Source organism: Phascolarctos cinereus, unplaced genomic scaffold (genome assembly GCF_003287225.1).
Source record: "Phascolarctos cinereus isolate Bilbo 61053 unplaced genomic scaffold, phaCin_HiC Scaffold_5;HRSCAF=322, whole genome shotgun sequence".
In the NCBI taxonomy this organism is placed as follows: Eukaryota; Metazoa; Chordata; class Mammalia; order Diprotodontia; family Phascolarctidae; genus Phascolarctos; species Phascolarctos cinereus.
This window is the reverse complement of record NW_027555958.1, coordinates 266,860,959-266,874,157: the sequence shown is the minus strand read 5'-3', so window position 1 is coordinate 266,874,157 and position 13,199 is coordinate 266,860,959. Positions and strand designations below refer to the sequence as shown.

The window sequence follows — 13,199 nt, the reverse complement described above, 5'->3', positions numbered from 1 at the left end:
TCCTTGCCACCTTTTTGTGCAGCTCTAGACTGTATGGAGATTACAATTCCCAGGGCCCCATTAGAATATTTGGGAGTGAAAGAATTGTATGGGAAACCTGGGCTTCTCTATGATCTTTCATATTGCCATTTTGATGGGAAGACTTGGGACACATGGCTTGAATTGTCCAACAGGCAACTAGTAGTGTGGGAGTCTGTCTTCAACAAAGATTATACCTCAGTAGAGGGCTTAGATACAAGGATTTAAGAATGATCTTGACAGAAATAATAAATGTCAGAGGCAGGATTTGAACTGGGGTTTCTTGACTTCAAATACAGGCCACATTGATTTTTGAAAGACAAAATTGTGCCTAACTACTTTATTAAAGTTATATGAAATGGTGTAAATAGGGATGTATCTAAAGGGAAAACAGTAGATATAATCTATTTAGACTTTCAAAAATGTTGGGCAAGGTTTCAGACCAAAAGCTATTGAAAAACAAAAACTGCTGTCACTCACAGGGCATCCACTATCTTAGTTCAAGAGCTCATCACCTCTTGCCTAGCTTTTTAACTGGTCTCCCTGCAGTTAAGTCCCTTCCCTCTTTCCTAAAGCATAGGACTAACCATGTCAGTCCCATGCTCGATAAAAACCAATGGCTCCCTATTATGTCTAAGATCATATTCAAACCCTTCTCTTTGCTACTGAGTCTTCTGAAACCTAGTTCAAACTCACCTTTCTAGCCACATTAAAGCATTACTGTCCTCCATGATCTCTTTGGTCCGGTCAAACTGCCTCTCCTAGGTATTCTTCATATGTAGTATTCCATCTCCTATCTATGTGCTTTTGCACAGACTGTTCCCCATACCTGGAATGCACTTCCTCCTCACCTCTGCCTTTTGGAATTCTTAATTCCCTTCATAGTCTAACTAACTCTAACATCATCTCCTAAATGAGGACTTTTCTGATTCCCTCCAACTGTTTCTGCCTCCCCCCTCAAATTACCTTGTACACATTTTACATATACTTTGGTATATGTTATTTTGTATGTAACATGTGTAATTGTTATCTTTTTGCTGATAGATGTAAGCTCAGGGATTATAGAGAGAACTGTTTATCATGGATAGGGAACTACCTTAGGGGCAGGAAACAGAATAGGAGGAGAAGAATAGATCCTGGTTGGAGAAGTGTTCTTCTGGGGTGTATGGGGTATTCAGGGTGCACTAGCACCTCTGATGTGAGGGCTTGCTGAGATCTTTTCAGGGCTACTCATTCACCTGTCCATCTTTGCTGTACAATACCTGTCACCCAACTCTCATGTGGCTCCAAGAAGCATGTGTAGTGGCCATACCTGGGTAAACTCTCTCAGCAGATGGGCTAAACCAGGTTGAGGGTAACTGACAGGCCTCAAACCTGTTGGTGAGTTAGGGGGATGTCTACCCCAAGCATGTGAAGCCTCCTCCTCCCCTCAAAGAATGGGCAGATGAGAGCAATTTGTTCCAATAGCCATGAAGATGGCTGAAGAAGGTGCTGTGGAGCACTTAGAGCTTAGGATCAGACACTGAAGATGCCAAGGTCATCCAATGAATCCCAGGCCACTGCCAGCCGTTTTGACTTTTTTTTTTTTTTGCCTTGCCAGTGGACTTCAGTGACTCTGGAAGAGAGAGTGAGGCTGATGACTTTGTGCAACTCTGCCTCATTTAAATTCAATTCACGCAAATCAAGACATCATTGGTCCTCTTGGAAAATGAAGGACAAACAATAACAACTAAGCCTTCCCTTCAACCTAGTCCAATGCCTTGCAAATTGAATGAAAAATGCTGGTGCTTAAAAAAAAGTTTGTTGTTGAATTGCTAAAGTACAGTAACTGCCACAGGGCAGGAACGGCTGGGTCTGGAGCAAAGATCTGAATTCAAACACTTAGACACTTTCTAGCTGTGTGACCCAGGGCAAGTTACTAATCTTGTTTACTTCAGTTTCCTCATCTGTAAAATGAGCTGGAGAAGGAAATGGAAAATCATTCCAGTATCTTTGCCAAGAACTGAATAACAACAAAGATGGTCATACACAAAGATGGTCATACCCTTGATCTTGCCATCACCCACAAATGTACTACCTCCATGTTCAAGAATTCTGAAATTCCCCTTTCTATTTGTTTCAGTTGTGTCCAGTTCTTCATGACCCTATTTGGAGTTTTATTGGCAAAGATGCTAGAGGTGTTTGCTATTTTCTTCTCCAGCTCATTTTACAGATGAGGAAACTGAGGCAAACAGAGTTAGTAACTTGCCCAGGATCACACAGCTAATAAGTGTCTGAGGCCAGATTTGAACTCATGAAACTCCCTTATCTGGCCACAATCTATTGCCTTTCCACCTCTCCCTCTGCCTTTCCTTACAAAACTCTACCTTTTGTCCATATGTGAATTCTGTTTTTGTTTTTTTTATTGGGCAATGGGCTTAAGTGACTTGCCCAGGGTCACACAGCTAGTGAGTGTTATGTGTCTGAGGTTGGATTTGAACTCAGGTCCTCCTGACTCCAAGTCCGGAACCCTATCCACTGTGCCACCTAGCTGCCCCCCCATATGTGAATTCTGATCCCTTAACTCTTCAACTCTCTCCCAGGCCATCTCCTCTTCACTAGCCACTCTTTCTTTTTTCCCCATTTGATCCCTTGGTGAACCAATTAAACTTTGTCCTCTTGAGTCCCTATTCCTTTTATCATTTTGCCAATTGTGTCCTGCCTAGCTCACCCTTAGATCATTGCTACCATCTTTCTCCTTCACTCCTACACTGTTGCTGAATGAAGGTGGAGAAAATCCTGAAACCATTCTGATTAAGTCCACTACAAATTTATGTTACACAACCTCAACTGGGCCCTGCTATGCTTCTATCAACTCCCTATCCCACTCTCTACAGAGGTTCTTCCAAACGTCTTCATCCTTCCTTCAAGCCTCCTATGGTTCCCCTCCCTTGCACTGTCACAGTTGAGAACTTTGCGTCATATTTTATAGAAAAACAATTGAAGCCATTCACAGTGAGCTTTATTTTTTTTCTTTTCCCTTCTTCCTCATCACTTATCATTCATATGCCTTCTGCCACTTTTTCCTCTTTTATTCCTATCTCACATGATGAGGTGGATTTACTCCTTACCAGGACTAACTCTGTCACCTGCTAAAGCATTTCCATTTCATCTGCCTTCTGTCATCCCAACCCTGTCACTTATTTTTGATTTCTCCCTGTCTACTGGTTCCTATTCTACTGTCTACAAACATGCCCATGTCTCTGCCATTCTTAAACAATCTTCACTTGATCCTTCCATTTCCAATAAATATCATGGTATATCTCCTCTGCCCTTTGTGGCTAAACTCCTTGAAAAGGCTGTCTAAAATTGGTGCCTCTACTTTTTCTCTACTTAACCTCTTACAATCCAGCTTTTAAATTTATCATTCCCCCAAAACTACTCTCTCTAAAGTTACCAATGACTCCTTAACTTCCAAATCTAAAACCATTTTCTCAACTCTCATCTTTCTTGATTTCCGGCCAGTCTTTGACACTGTTGATCACTTCCTCCTTCTTGATACTCTTTTCTCTCTGTTTTCAAGACACCACTTTCTCTTGGTTCTCCTCCTACCTATCTGACCACTCCTTCTCAGTCTCTAACCATAAGTGAACTCAGGGTTGTGTTCTGTCCCCTCTTCTCTTCTCCCTCTATACTACTTCGCTTGATAATCTCATCAACTCCCATGAGTTTAGTTAACCATCTCTATTCTGAGGATTCTCAAATCTGCCTAACCTTCTCTAACCTCTTTGCTGACCTCCAATCTCTTATCTTCGATTTCCTTTCAGACTTCTGGAACTACATGTCCAGTAGACATCTTAAACACAACATGTCCAAAACTGAACTTGTTATCTTTACCACCATACCCTCTCCTCCCTTCCTATCTTCCCTATTATTGTAGAAATCAATATGATCCTTATAGTCCCTCACGTCCCAAAGCTAGGAGTCATCTTGGACTCCTCACTATCTCTCACCCCCACATCCAGGCTGTTGCCAAGGCCTACCCATTCTACCTTTGCAACATCTCCCCTCACTCTAATCCATCCTCCATTAAGCCAACATAAGGATTTTCCTAAAGCACAGGTCAGACCATGTCACCCCCACCCTCAAAATTCAGTGGCTCCTTATTGCCTCAGGATCAAATACAGAATCCTCTGTTTGGGGTTCAAAGCTTCTCATAACTTAATCCCTTCCTACCATGCATTCTTTGATTCGGTGACACTGACCTCTCTACTGTTCCACGAACAAGATACTTCATTTCTCAGTTCCAGGCATTTTCCTTGACTGTACCCCATGCCCAGAATGCTCTCCTCATCTCCACTACAGACCTCCCTGGATTCCTTTACATCCCAACTAAAATCCAAATCTTCTAAAGAAGCCTTTCCCAATCTCTCTTAATTTTAGTGCCTTCCCTCAGTTAATTATTTCTTTATTCTGTGTGTAGCTTGTTTGTGAATGGGTCAGCATAGCATAGCGCCGTACATCGATGGGTTTGGAGTCAGGAAGATGTGAGTTCAAATGCTACCCTGTGATTATTACTAACTGTATTAGCTTGGGCAAGGACCTCAAGCTCCCTCACCTAACTCCTTAGGACTTAGTTACTAAGTCACAGGTGGGTTGCGATTTGCAAGGGTGGAGGGGGTTCCTACACCGGGACTCAAATCATCGATCTATCTCCTATTCCGGCATTCGTGTCAAATAGAGGGTAGTGCTTGAGTCTAGCCCTCCGAAGTCAGTTCCAACAATGCCATTCATTCCCCGGCTCAAAGCAACATCGCGTGTCAGAATTCCCTCTTCAGGGAAGCCGGGATAAACCTAACCTTTAAGTCTGACGTCAGGAAACATCAGCACGCCTGCCCGCACCACCTCCAGCTCACAGCAGTCCCGGACACGGTCGGATCCAGGCAGGCAACCCTTTGCATCTCTCTTGCGAAGCACTGCTTCTAGCAGGAAAAATTTTTTTCCCCCCAAATTATCCTTTTTTATAGTCTGGCAAGGAGCAAGGGGGTAGCACCCGAGCGCCAGGAAGGCGGGGCCTCTTGGGAGGCTCGCGCGCGCCCCCCCCACACGCCTGGCGGTTCGCGCGCGCGCCCTCGCTCACCCTTGCGCGCGCTTTCTCTCGCTCTCGCGCTAGTCCGCCGGACGGCCCAGGGAGAAGAAGGCCCGGCGCCGGCGGGAGCAGGGGAGGGGCGGGGTTGGAGGAGGGGACGGGAAGGCAGAGGACGCGCGTGCGCGCGTGCCATCCGTCTCCGGGAGCGAGCAAGCGAGCAGGCAGGCAGGCTGGCGGGCGGGCGCCTCGGAGGAGGGGCGGGGTCCAGAAGCCCGAGCCGGGGCCGCCGCTGCCGGCGGGACAGGAGCTGTCGCCGGGGCCGAGCCGGCTCGTCATTGGATCCGGGTCCCCGATTCTGCCGAAGCGTCACCATGGAGGAAGACGACTTCGGTAAGTGCCACCTGTGCCCCCCAGCCCAGCCCCAGCTGCCCCTGTCAGCCTTGGGGTTGGGTTTATCGATCTGGGGGGAGGAGCGGCGGCGGGGGAGGGGAGTCACACCTCGAGGTGCGGAGGCTCCCGGCCGCAGGACGCCCTCCTTCGCCGGTCTCCTTGCCCAGGCTTCCCCCGGACTCTCGGGGCTCCTTCCCGCCTGCCACCCCCGGCAGTCCCTTCCTCTGGTCAGGCGGGCGCCGGATTCCCCGCCTCGAGCTTCCCCTGGGCCGGCGCCCTCTGTGGGTGCCGGGAGTCTGACAGTGTCCGAGCTCCGGCCCGGGACCAGCGGAGCGGAGAAGCCCCAGGATAGGGAGCTGACCCGGAGGGCTGCCCGGGAGAGGGCGAGCGCAGGCCGGGCGGAGGGCTTCCTTCCCGGGCTCCGAGGCATGGGGCGCAGACCCTTGTCGCTCCGTGAACGAAAGCCTTCCAAATATCTGCTCTCTGTTTCTTCGGACTGAGGAGTTAGAGGAGGGCAGCTGTCATTTTTGATAGGAAATTGGATCATCAGTAATGTGGTTTGCTTTTTCTAGCTAAATATGCAAATATCGGTGTTGCTTATTCTGAATTCTTGCTCTTTCCTTGTCAGTTTCCGGTGTATGGAAGTTCTGTGTGTGTGTGTGTGGGGGGGGTGTAGCCCAAAATCTAGTCATTCGTATCTAGCACAACAATTCCCTTAGCAGTTGTCATTCAGATTTGCTGGGGTCAGGATTTATTATTGGGAGAACATTATGGGAGCTGTTATGGATTTCAGTGATTCTTTATTTTGCGTTAGGAAATAATGACTTTTTTTTTTAGGTGAGTCTATGGCAATATATTTAAAAGAAGAGAAACTTTCCTGTTAGTATTCTTATCAGTGTTAAGGAAAGTTTGATAATTGCAGTCCATAGATAACCTTGTATTTAACTTTCTTAACCTAATTTTCCACCTGACCTTTTCCTACAGTTCTGGCCAGTAGCTAAATGAGTAGAAAAAGAGAAGCAAAGAGAGCAGTAAATCCTAAAACTGGAAAATCATGATTCACATTTGGGGTTTTCAGAATAGTTTGAAATTTAAAGGGTTACAAAGAATTTCTTGAAATGCTGTGGTCACACTTTTAACTGTAAAATTAGAGGAAGTATGACAGTTGAAAGACTACAGAGTGCATTTGTGTGATGAGAAGTGAGAGGCAATCCAATGTAGTAGATAGAGACCTGGTTTCAGAATCAAGAAGACCCAGGTTCAGGTATGTATCTGACACTGGCTTTGTGGGTCTGGGTAAGTCACTTAATCTCTCTATGCTCTTGGTAGCTTTCAAAGGCTGTTGGAGAGAAGTGCTGACCAGAGGGAATTTTCCTTACTATGCCAGTGAAACCATAGATCAGTTCTCTGTTCTTTTAAAAGAAGTGCGTAGCACTTTTAAAGAATTTAGTTATCAATCTCACCTTTCTAGAATGCAGTTGATATCCATAATATAGTTGCTACAAACCAAAAAAAATCAATGAATGAAGGGAGGAACATTTATTAAGTGGCTACTATGTGCAAAGTACTGCAAAGCTCTAGGCATAGTAGAAAAGCAAGGCAGTCCCTGCTTTTAGTAAGTTCACACAAAAATCAGGAGATGTTACAGAGCAATTTTCAAGTCAAAAGAAGAAGTCCAGTGGTCCTTAGGGGCTAGCAGCAAAGCAAGTGGTAATCCATCTCTTTTAGAGCCATTTTCATTGATAAAACCGTAGCTTTTTCTTATGTTGAATCATTTGACAGTGCCAAAGAATTTGGTGGCAAGAACTTTCTTTTTTTAGGTCTTTAATAGCTTTGCTGCAGAGGCAATTAATTGCCAGGTAGAATATATATTACTGCTGTTTTCCTGAAAAATGGCAGCAGTGGCCAGGGTTGAAGCCAGGGCAGTGCTATTCCAAGGATACTTTGGTTTTCTTGGACACCCATGGCAGTTGATTATTGGTGGTGGTAAAGATGATGGATCCCTTCTTTATAGGGGTTGCTATCCTGGGGTTCTAACAAAGGCTTTTCACTAAAGCCTGTGTACTTTATGTTCAGGAAATCCCCATAACCATTATTGAGAGACATTATACTAACAAGCTAGGTTCTCTAGTTTCTAAGCCCTCAGCAGATTAGGACATTGTAAGAAGGCCTGGTACAGGAAGGCACATAGACATCAAGAAGAAGTGACAACTAGAACATCAAATGTAGAGGTAGAAAACTCTGTGAAAAAGAGACATCTCAAAAAGTAGTGTAAGGTCATTTCATGTAGGGATAAAAACGTTTTAATAGGTCCATGTCAGGATACAATTGGTACCTTGGGATCATAACAGTAATTCTAGGTTGAGAAGAGACTTTAGATGCCATCTTGAACTTTTTTTTTCTTTTTGGTGAGGCAGTCGGGTTTAAGTGACTTGCCCAGCATCACATAGCTAATAAGTGTCAAGTGTCTGAGGTCAAATTTGAACTCAGGTCCTCCTGATTTCAAAGCCAGAGCTCTATGCACTGCACCACCTACCTGCCCCTAGTCCATTTTACAAAAGATGAAATTGAAGCCCAAAGAAGTTAAATAACTTGCCTGAGGCCGCAAGGTTAGATACCCAGACATTGATTGCTAAATACTGTAAAAGGAGGCTAAGCTGTCTCTAACCTCAGTGAGCTTAAATTCTGAAAGAGAAAGACAACACTTAAAGGAATACAGGTAAGGGGGAATTGGGGGAAGGATACCTGAGAAGAGGCATGGTGAAGCAACTGTAGTAATTGACGATAGCATAGAGGCCTGAGTCTGTCATTTCCAGTCTGAAGATCATTTGAAGAAGAAGAGAGACATAGTTTGACCCTTTTTTGATATGGTTAATTAATTAAAATATGAAGAGAATGCTGTAGATATAGTTTACAAAGCACTTGATTGTCAGCAAAACATTTGATAAAGTCTCATGCTTTTCTTTTGGAGAAGATAGCAAGATGTGGACTGGTGATCATAAAATTAGATAGCTTCAGAACTGGTTAAATGATGAGACTCAAAGAATAGTCATAAATGGTTCAATGTTTCATAGTGGCTGGAGGTCTCTAGGGGAATGCCCTAGGAATTTGTGGTAGATCTTGGTCCTGCCTGACGTGTATTGGCTTTATGAGCCTGGGCAAACATTTAACATCTCAGTGTTCTTGGCAGCTATTTAAGATTATGTGGTAGAGAGGATGGGCCAGTCTTCATCAGTAAAGGGAGTTTCTTTATCTGAGTGTTCCCTGTAGTAATGAAATAATCACGGGTCCAATGCTTATCCATCTCCCTATATGTAGCTAAATTTCAGAGGAGAGGATTTTATGTAGCCTAAAGCATAATGTGCAATAATGAAATATATTTTAATGGGATTGTCATATTTGTACTTGGTAATAAACGATTGCTTAAGAAATGGGCATATGAATTTCAGTTTAGGTATGCAGGAATTTATCTTAGCACCTGTTTGCAGCGTTTTAGAGTGAAAACAATGTGTTCTTTCTATTTACAAGCCAAAAAAAGAACTTCAGTTACCCAACAAACCAAGTGCCTATTTTGTGGCACTGGGGATACTAAGAGAAAAGGAAACAGCTCTTGCTGTCAAGGAGCTAATTGTTTTATGTGGTGATATAAGCAAAGTAATTTTTTTTTAGTTGAAATATACCAGGAAAGGTGCTACTTGAGCTGAACCTTGAATGGTACTAGGGATTCTAAGAGGCCAATGTGAGGAGGGGGTGCATTTCAGAAAACCTGTGCAAAGGCATGGAAATGAGACATTCACTGACTGGTCTTTGGGGTTCTTCCCAGCTCCTCCAGATCATTTCTATTGTTTCTTGCCAGAGATAAGAAGGTTCAGAGGAGAAACCACCACCGGCTTCACTCACTTTCAGGACCTCTTTCCTCCTCCCCTTGCCACCTCACCTCAAATCCTGTTGCATTGCTGTACTTCCTCTCTATCTTCTTTCCTCCTGTGCTGACTCTTTTTGGTCTCCTGAGGATTGGCTCTAGAAACTATTCATTGGTGTTTTGTTACCAAGATGTCTGGCCTTTAACAAGCAAGCTAAGCATGTGTAAGGAAGGAATACAGCTAGAAATTTGTTTCTCTTACTTAGAAAGAATTTCCCTAAAAAATTTGTTGAAGAGAGGGTATAGAGGTATTGATTGAGACAATTTCTCCAGTGTCCTCAGCCAGAAAAGTTTATAAGTATCTGAGGGTGATAGAGAGGAGGGGGAATATTTCATGATTTGAGGAGAAGATCTCAAATTTACTTCAGTCTCCAGAACTTTCAAAACATTCTCTCATATATGACAATAAAATTTATAGACTTTAAACTTCATATATTAAGAGGAAGTCCATATTGAGAAAAAAAACTCCAGACTACTTCTGTGAACAAGCTAAAATGCTTAGGATAGGGGGATCAGGGTGAGTTGGGAAGTGGTCTCCAGGCTAAGAAAAGAAAGCATCAATAAAACACTTAAAAAAGAGTGCCTAGAGGTCTTTTGGAATTTCCATGTAGCTCCACCTACTTCTTTATTCATCTGTAACTCATTTCCTTTTTCAAGTTTCAAAAAAAAATTATTATTTGATTTAGAGCTTATGTGCTAATATTGCTGCATTATTGTTTTCTGCTGCTTTTCATTGCAAATGTATAGTGAGAGGCAGCATGAGTTAGTGGAAAGGTAGCACTGGATTTAGTGGCAGAGAACCTGAGTCCAAGTTCTGCTTCTGTTACTAGGTTTTTTCTGGACCTTAATTTCCTTATCTAAAAAAAAAAGGTGTTTTGCCTTTAGCTACATGTTTTATCTTTATTTTCTTCAACAGGATTTCTTTTTTTGGGGTCTATGAACTAAATTGGAATCTGAAAGTGCTTTTAATATGTTGTACTAGATATATATGTAGTGGAACTTCGGGCAAGTCACAGATCTACTTGGGACTCAGTTAATCTCATCTGTAAAAGGAGGGGGTTAGACTACCTGACTTCTCAGGTCCCTTATCACTTTTTATCTATGATCCCACGATTATGATAGATTCTAAAGGAATAAATTTTGTGAGGTAACCTAGGAACCTAACCACTTTTTATAAATTGTTTCAGATTGATTTCATGTAAACTTTTCAACACAGGTTTTGTAATCTGGTCACTTCCTATAAAATCTTTACAAGAGCACATAACTCGAAGTATGTTATAGAGCAAAGAGAATAAATCTTAAAATTCCATCATCCCATTACATAGAATTTCAGAAGAAAAGCTAAAATCTGTCTTAGTACAGTCTTTCTGTAGGGTCTTTGTACAAAACTAATGATTATGCATGACTGAATTTTAAACCGCTTTATTCAACAGAGGTTTTCCTGTCATGGTTGGGGACAGAGTCTAACTAAATATAATAGTGATTGAGTCAGTACATGCTTTAATACCTTAGGTTTATACTGAGTTACTTTAGCAGCCTAATAGATATAAATAGGAATATAGATATGTATGAATTGCATTAATTGATGAAAACATATCTTTTGTAATATTGTTTAGAAAATTTGAGTATATCTACTTGTTTTAAATTGGGATGAGGTGGTGGATGAATGTGTGTGCCTCTGTTTCTTTTCTCAAAGATGGCTTCATCCAGAGTTGGCAACATAATTGGAATCTACTGTCTTTTGAATTTATATATATATGTGTACATATATATACACATACATATATATTTCCTACCTTAAATAAAAAAGAGGATTTTTCCAAGTCTAACCTCTCCACTTGTGCATTTTGATCCATCTATGTCTCTTCCGTGACTCACTTTTCTAGTTGGTTTCTCAGTGATTAACAGTGTTTGGCACATAGTAGGTGCTTAATAAATGCTTTTTCACTTTTCCTACCTTCTAGGGGAACTTTTCTGTCACTTCTCTGTCAAGAAAGTTGTACTTGATCTTTATGTTGATCATAGTTTAGTATTTGTCGAGTGTTTTTCTCTACAGTGTTGCAGTCATTATATATTATATTATATATACATATGTATATAAACATTGTTTTTGTTTTACTCATTTCACTTTGCTTCGATTTATATAGATTCTTCCAGGTTTTTCTAAATCCATCCCTTTTCTTGTTTCTGCAGTAGTATTCCATGACATTTATAAACCATAATTCATTCAGCCATTCCCAGTTGATGGGCACCCCCTTAGTTTCTTGTTCTTTACTACAACAACAAGAATTTACTATAACTGTTTTTACATATATGAGTCTTTTATCTTGTGTTAACTCTTTTGGGTATAAGCCTAGTAGTGGTATCTCTGAATCATTTTTTGGGGTATCCATCTAAAATGCTTTCAGGAGTGGTAGGGCTGATTCATAGCCTCACTAACTGTGTGCTTGTTCTACTACTTAGCCTCTAACAGTTGTTACTTTCTTGTTTGGTCACCTTTGCCAATCTGAAGGGTCTATGGTGGAACCTCAGAGTTCTTTTGATTTGTTCTTTTTTCTTCTCCTTCTATACTGTATTGCTTGGTGATCTCAGCATTTCCTATAGATTCAATTATCATTTCTGTGCAGATAATTCTTAGATCCATTTATCTATATGTCCCATAGAAACATTAAACTCAACATGCCCAAAACTTAACTAATTTCTCCCCAAAATTCTTCTCTCTTCTGAACTTCTCCATTATTGTCAAGGACCATTATCCTTCCAATCCTTGAAGTTTACAACAACCTAGGTGTTATTTTCAACTCCTAATTTTCATTCACCCTCACATCCAATCTGTTGCCAACTCCTGTCTTTCTACCTTTATAACAGCTCTAGTATATATCCTCTTCTCTGACATATCTACCACTCTGTTACAAGTCCTTATCTCTATATGTGGCTATTACCGTAGCCTTCTGGTTAACCTCCCTGCCTCATCTCTACCCACTCCAATCCATCCTCCACCATTCATCTGCCAATAGTGATCTTCTTAAAGTACAAGTCTGATTGTGTCAATCCCCTTTGTAATAAATTCTCTATTACCTCCTCTGATTGACATTTAATTCTCCTATACAAGCTAACCCCTTGCTACATTTCTGGTCTTCTTAGACTTTACTCCTTTCTGTGTACTCAGTGACAGTGACTCCTTTTCCTCATATGACACTTCATTTTCTATGTACCTTTGCTCTGGCTGTTTTCCATGTCTGCAATGTTCTCTCTCCCTGTCTTCTTTCAAGTCTCAGCTCAGATCCTTCTGCAAGATGCCTTTCCTGGTCACCCTTCATGTTAGTTCTTTCCCTTTGAGATCACTTCCAGTTTATCCTATGTACATTTTATATGTACATAGTTGTTAGCGTGTTGTCTCCCCTAAAGTACTTTGAGCTCCTTGAGAGCAGGGAATGTTTCTGCCTTTCTTTGTATCCCCAACACTGAGCTTAATAAATGCTTATTGACTCGCCTTGCATTTTCATTATTGGTGATTTAGAGCGTTTTTTCATATGATTGTTGACAGCTTGAGTTTGTTCCCTGGAGAAGAGATTTCTGTCTTTTGACCATATATCTATTGGGGAATGGCTCTTGCTCTTATATATTTAAATTAGTTCCATATATATTTTATATATGAGGTTGTTATCAGAGAAACTCACTCCAAAACTTCTTTTTCCTTCCAGTTATCTGTTTCCTAATTTTAACTGCATCAGTTTTGATTTGTGCAAAAGTTTTTCAGTTTTATGTAATCAAAGTTGTTAATCTTGATCCCTTATCCTT

At 41.7% G+C, this 13,199-nt stretch overlaps 1 protein-coding gene across 3 annotated transcripts in view; it reads left to right on the top strand.

Moving 5' to 3' along the window:
* Window positions 1-5,314: 5,314 nt before the first annotated feature.
* The window catches only part of CYTH1 (cytohesin 1), a 202,947-nt gene continuing 195,062 nt past the window's right edge, over window positions 5,315-13,199 (top strand). The window contains exon 1 of one of the 3 annotated variants that reach the window (XM_078155825.1): window positions 5,315-5,476. In XM_078155825.1, the coding sequence (XP_078011951.1) occupies window positions 5,458-5,476 (19 nt within the window). In that variant the 5' untranslated portion in view covers window positions 5,315-5,457. Of the gene's footprint in view, window positions 5,477-6,006; window positions 6,026-6,721; window positions 6,741-13,199 lie in introns of those variants that run through there. The other 2 variants (XM_078155829.1, XM_078155828.1) reach the window with 2 other exon arrangements.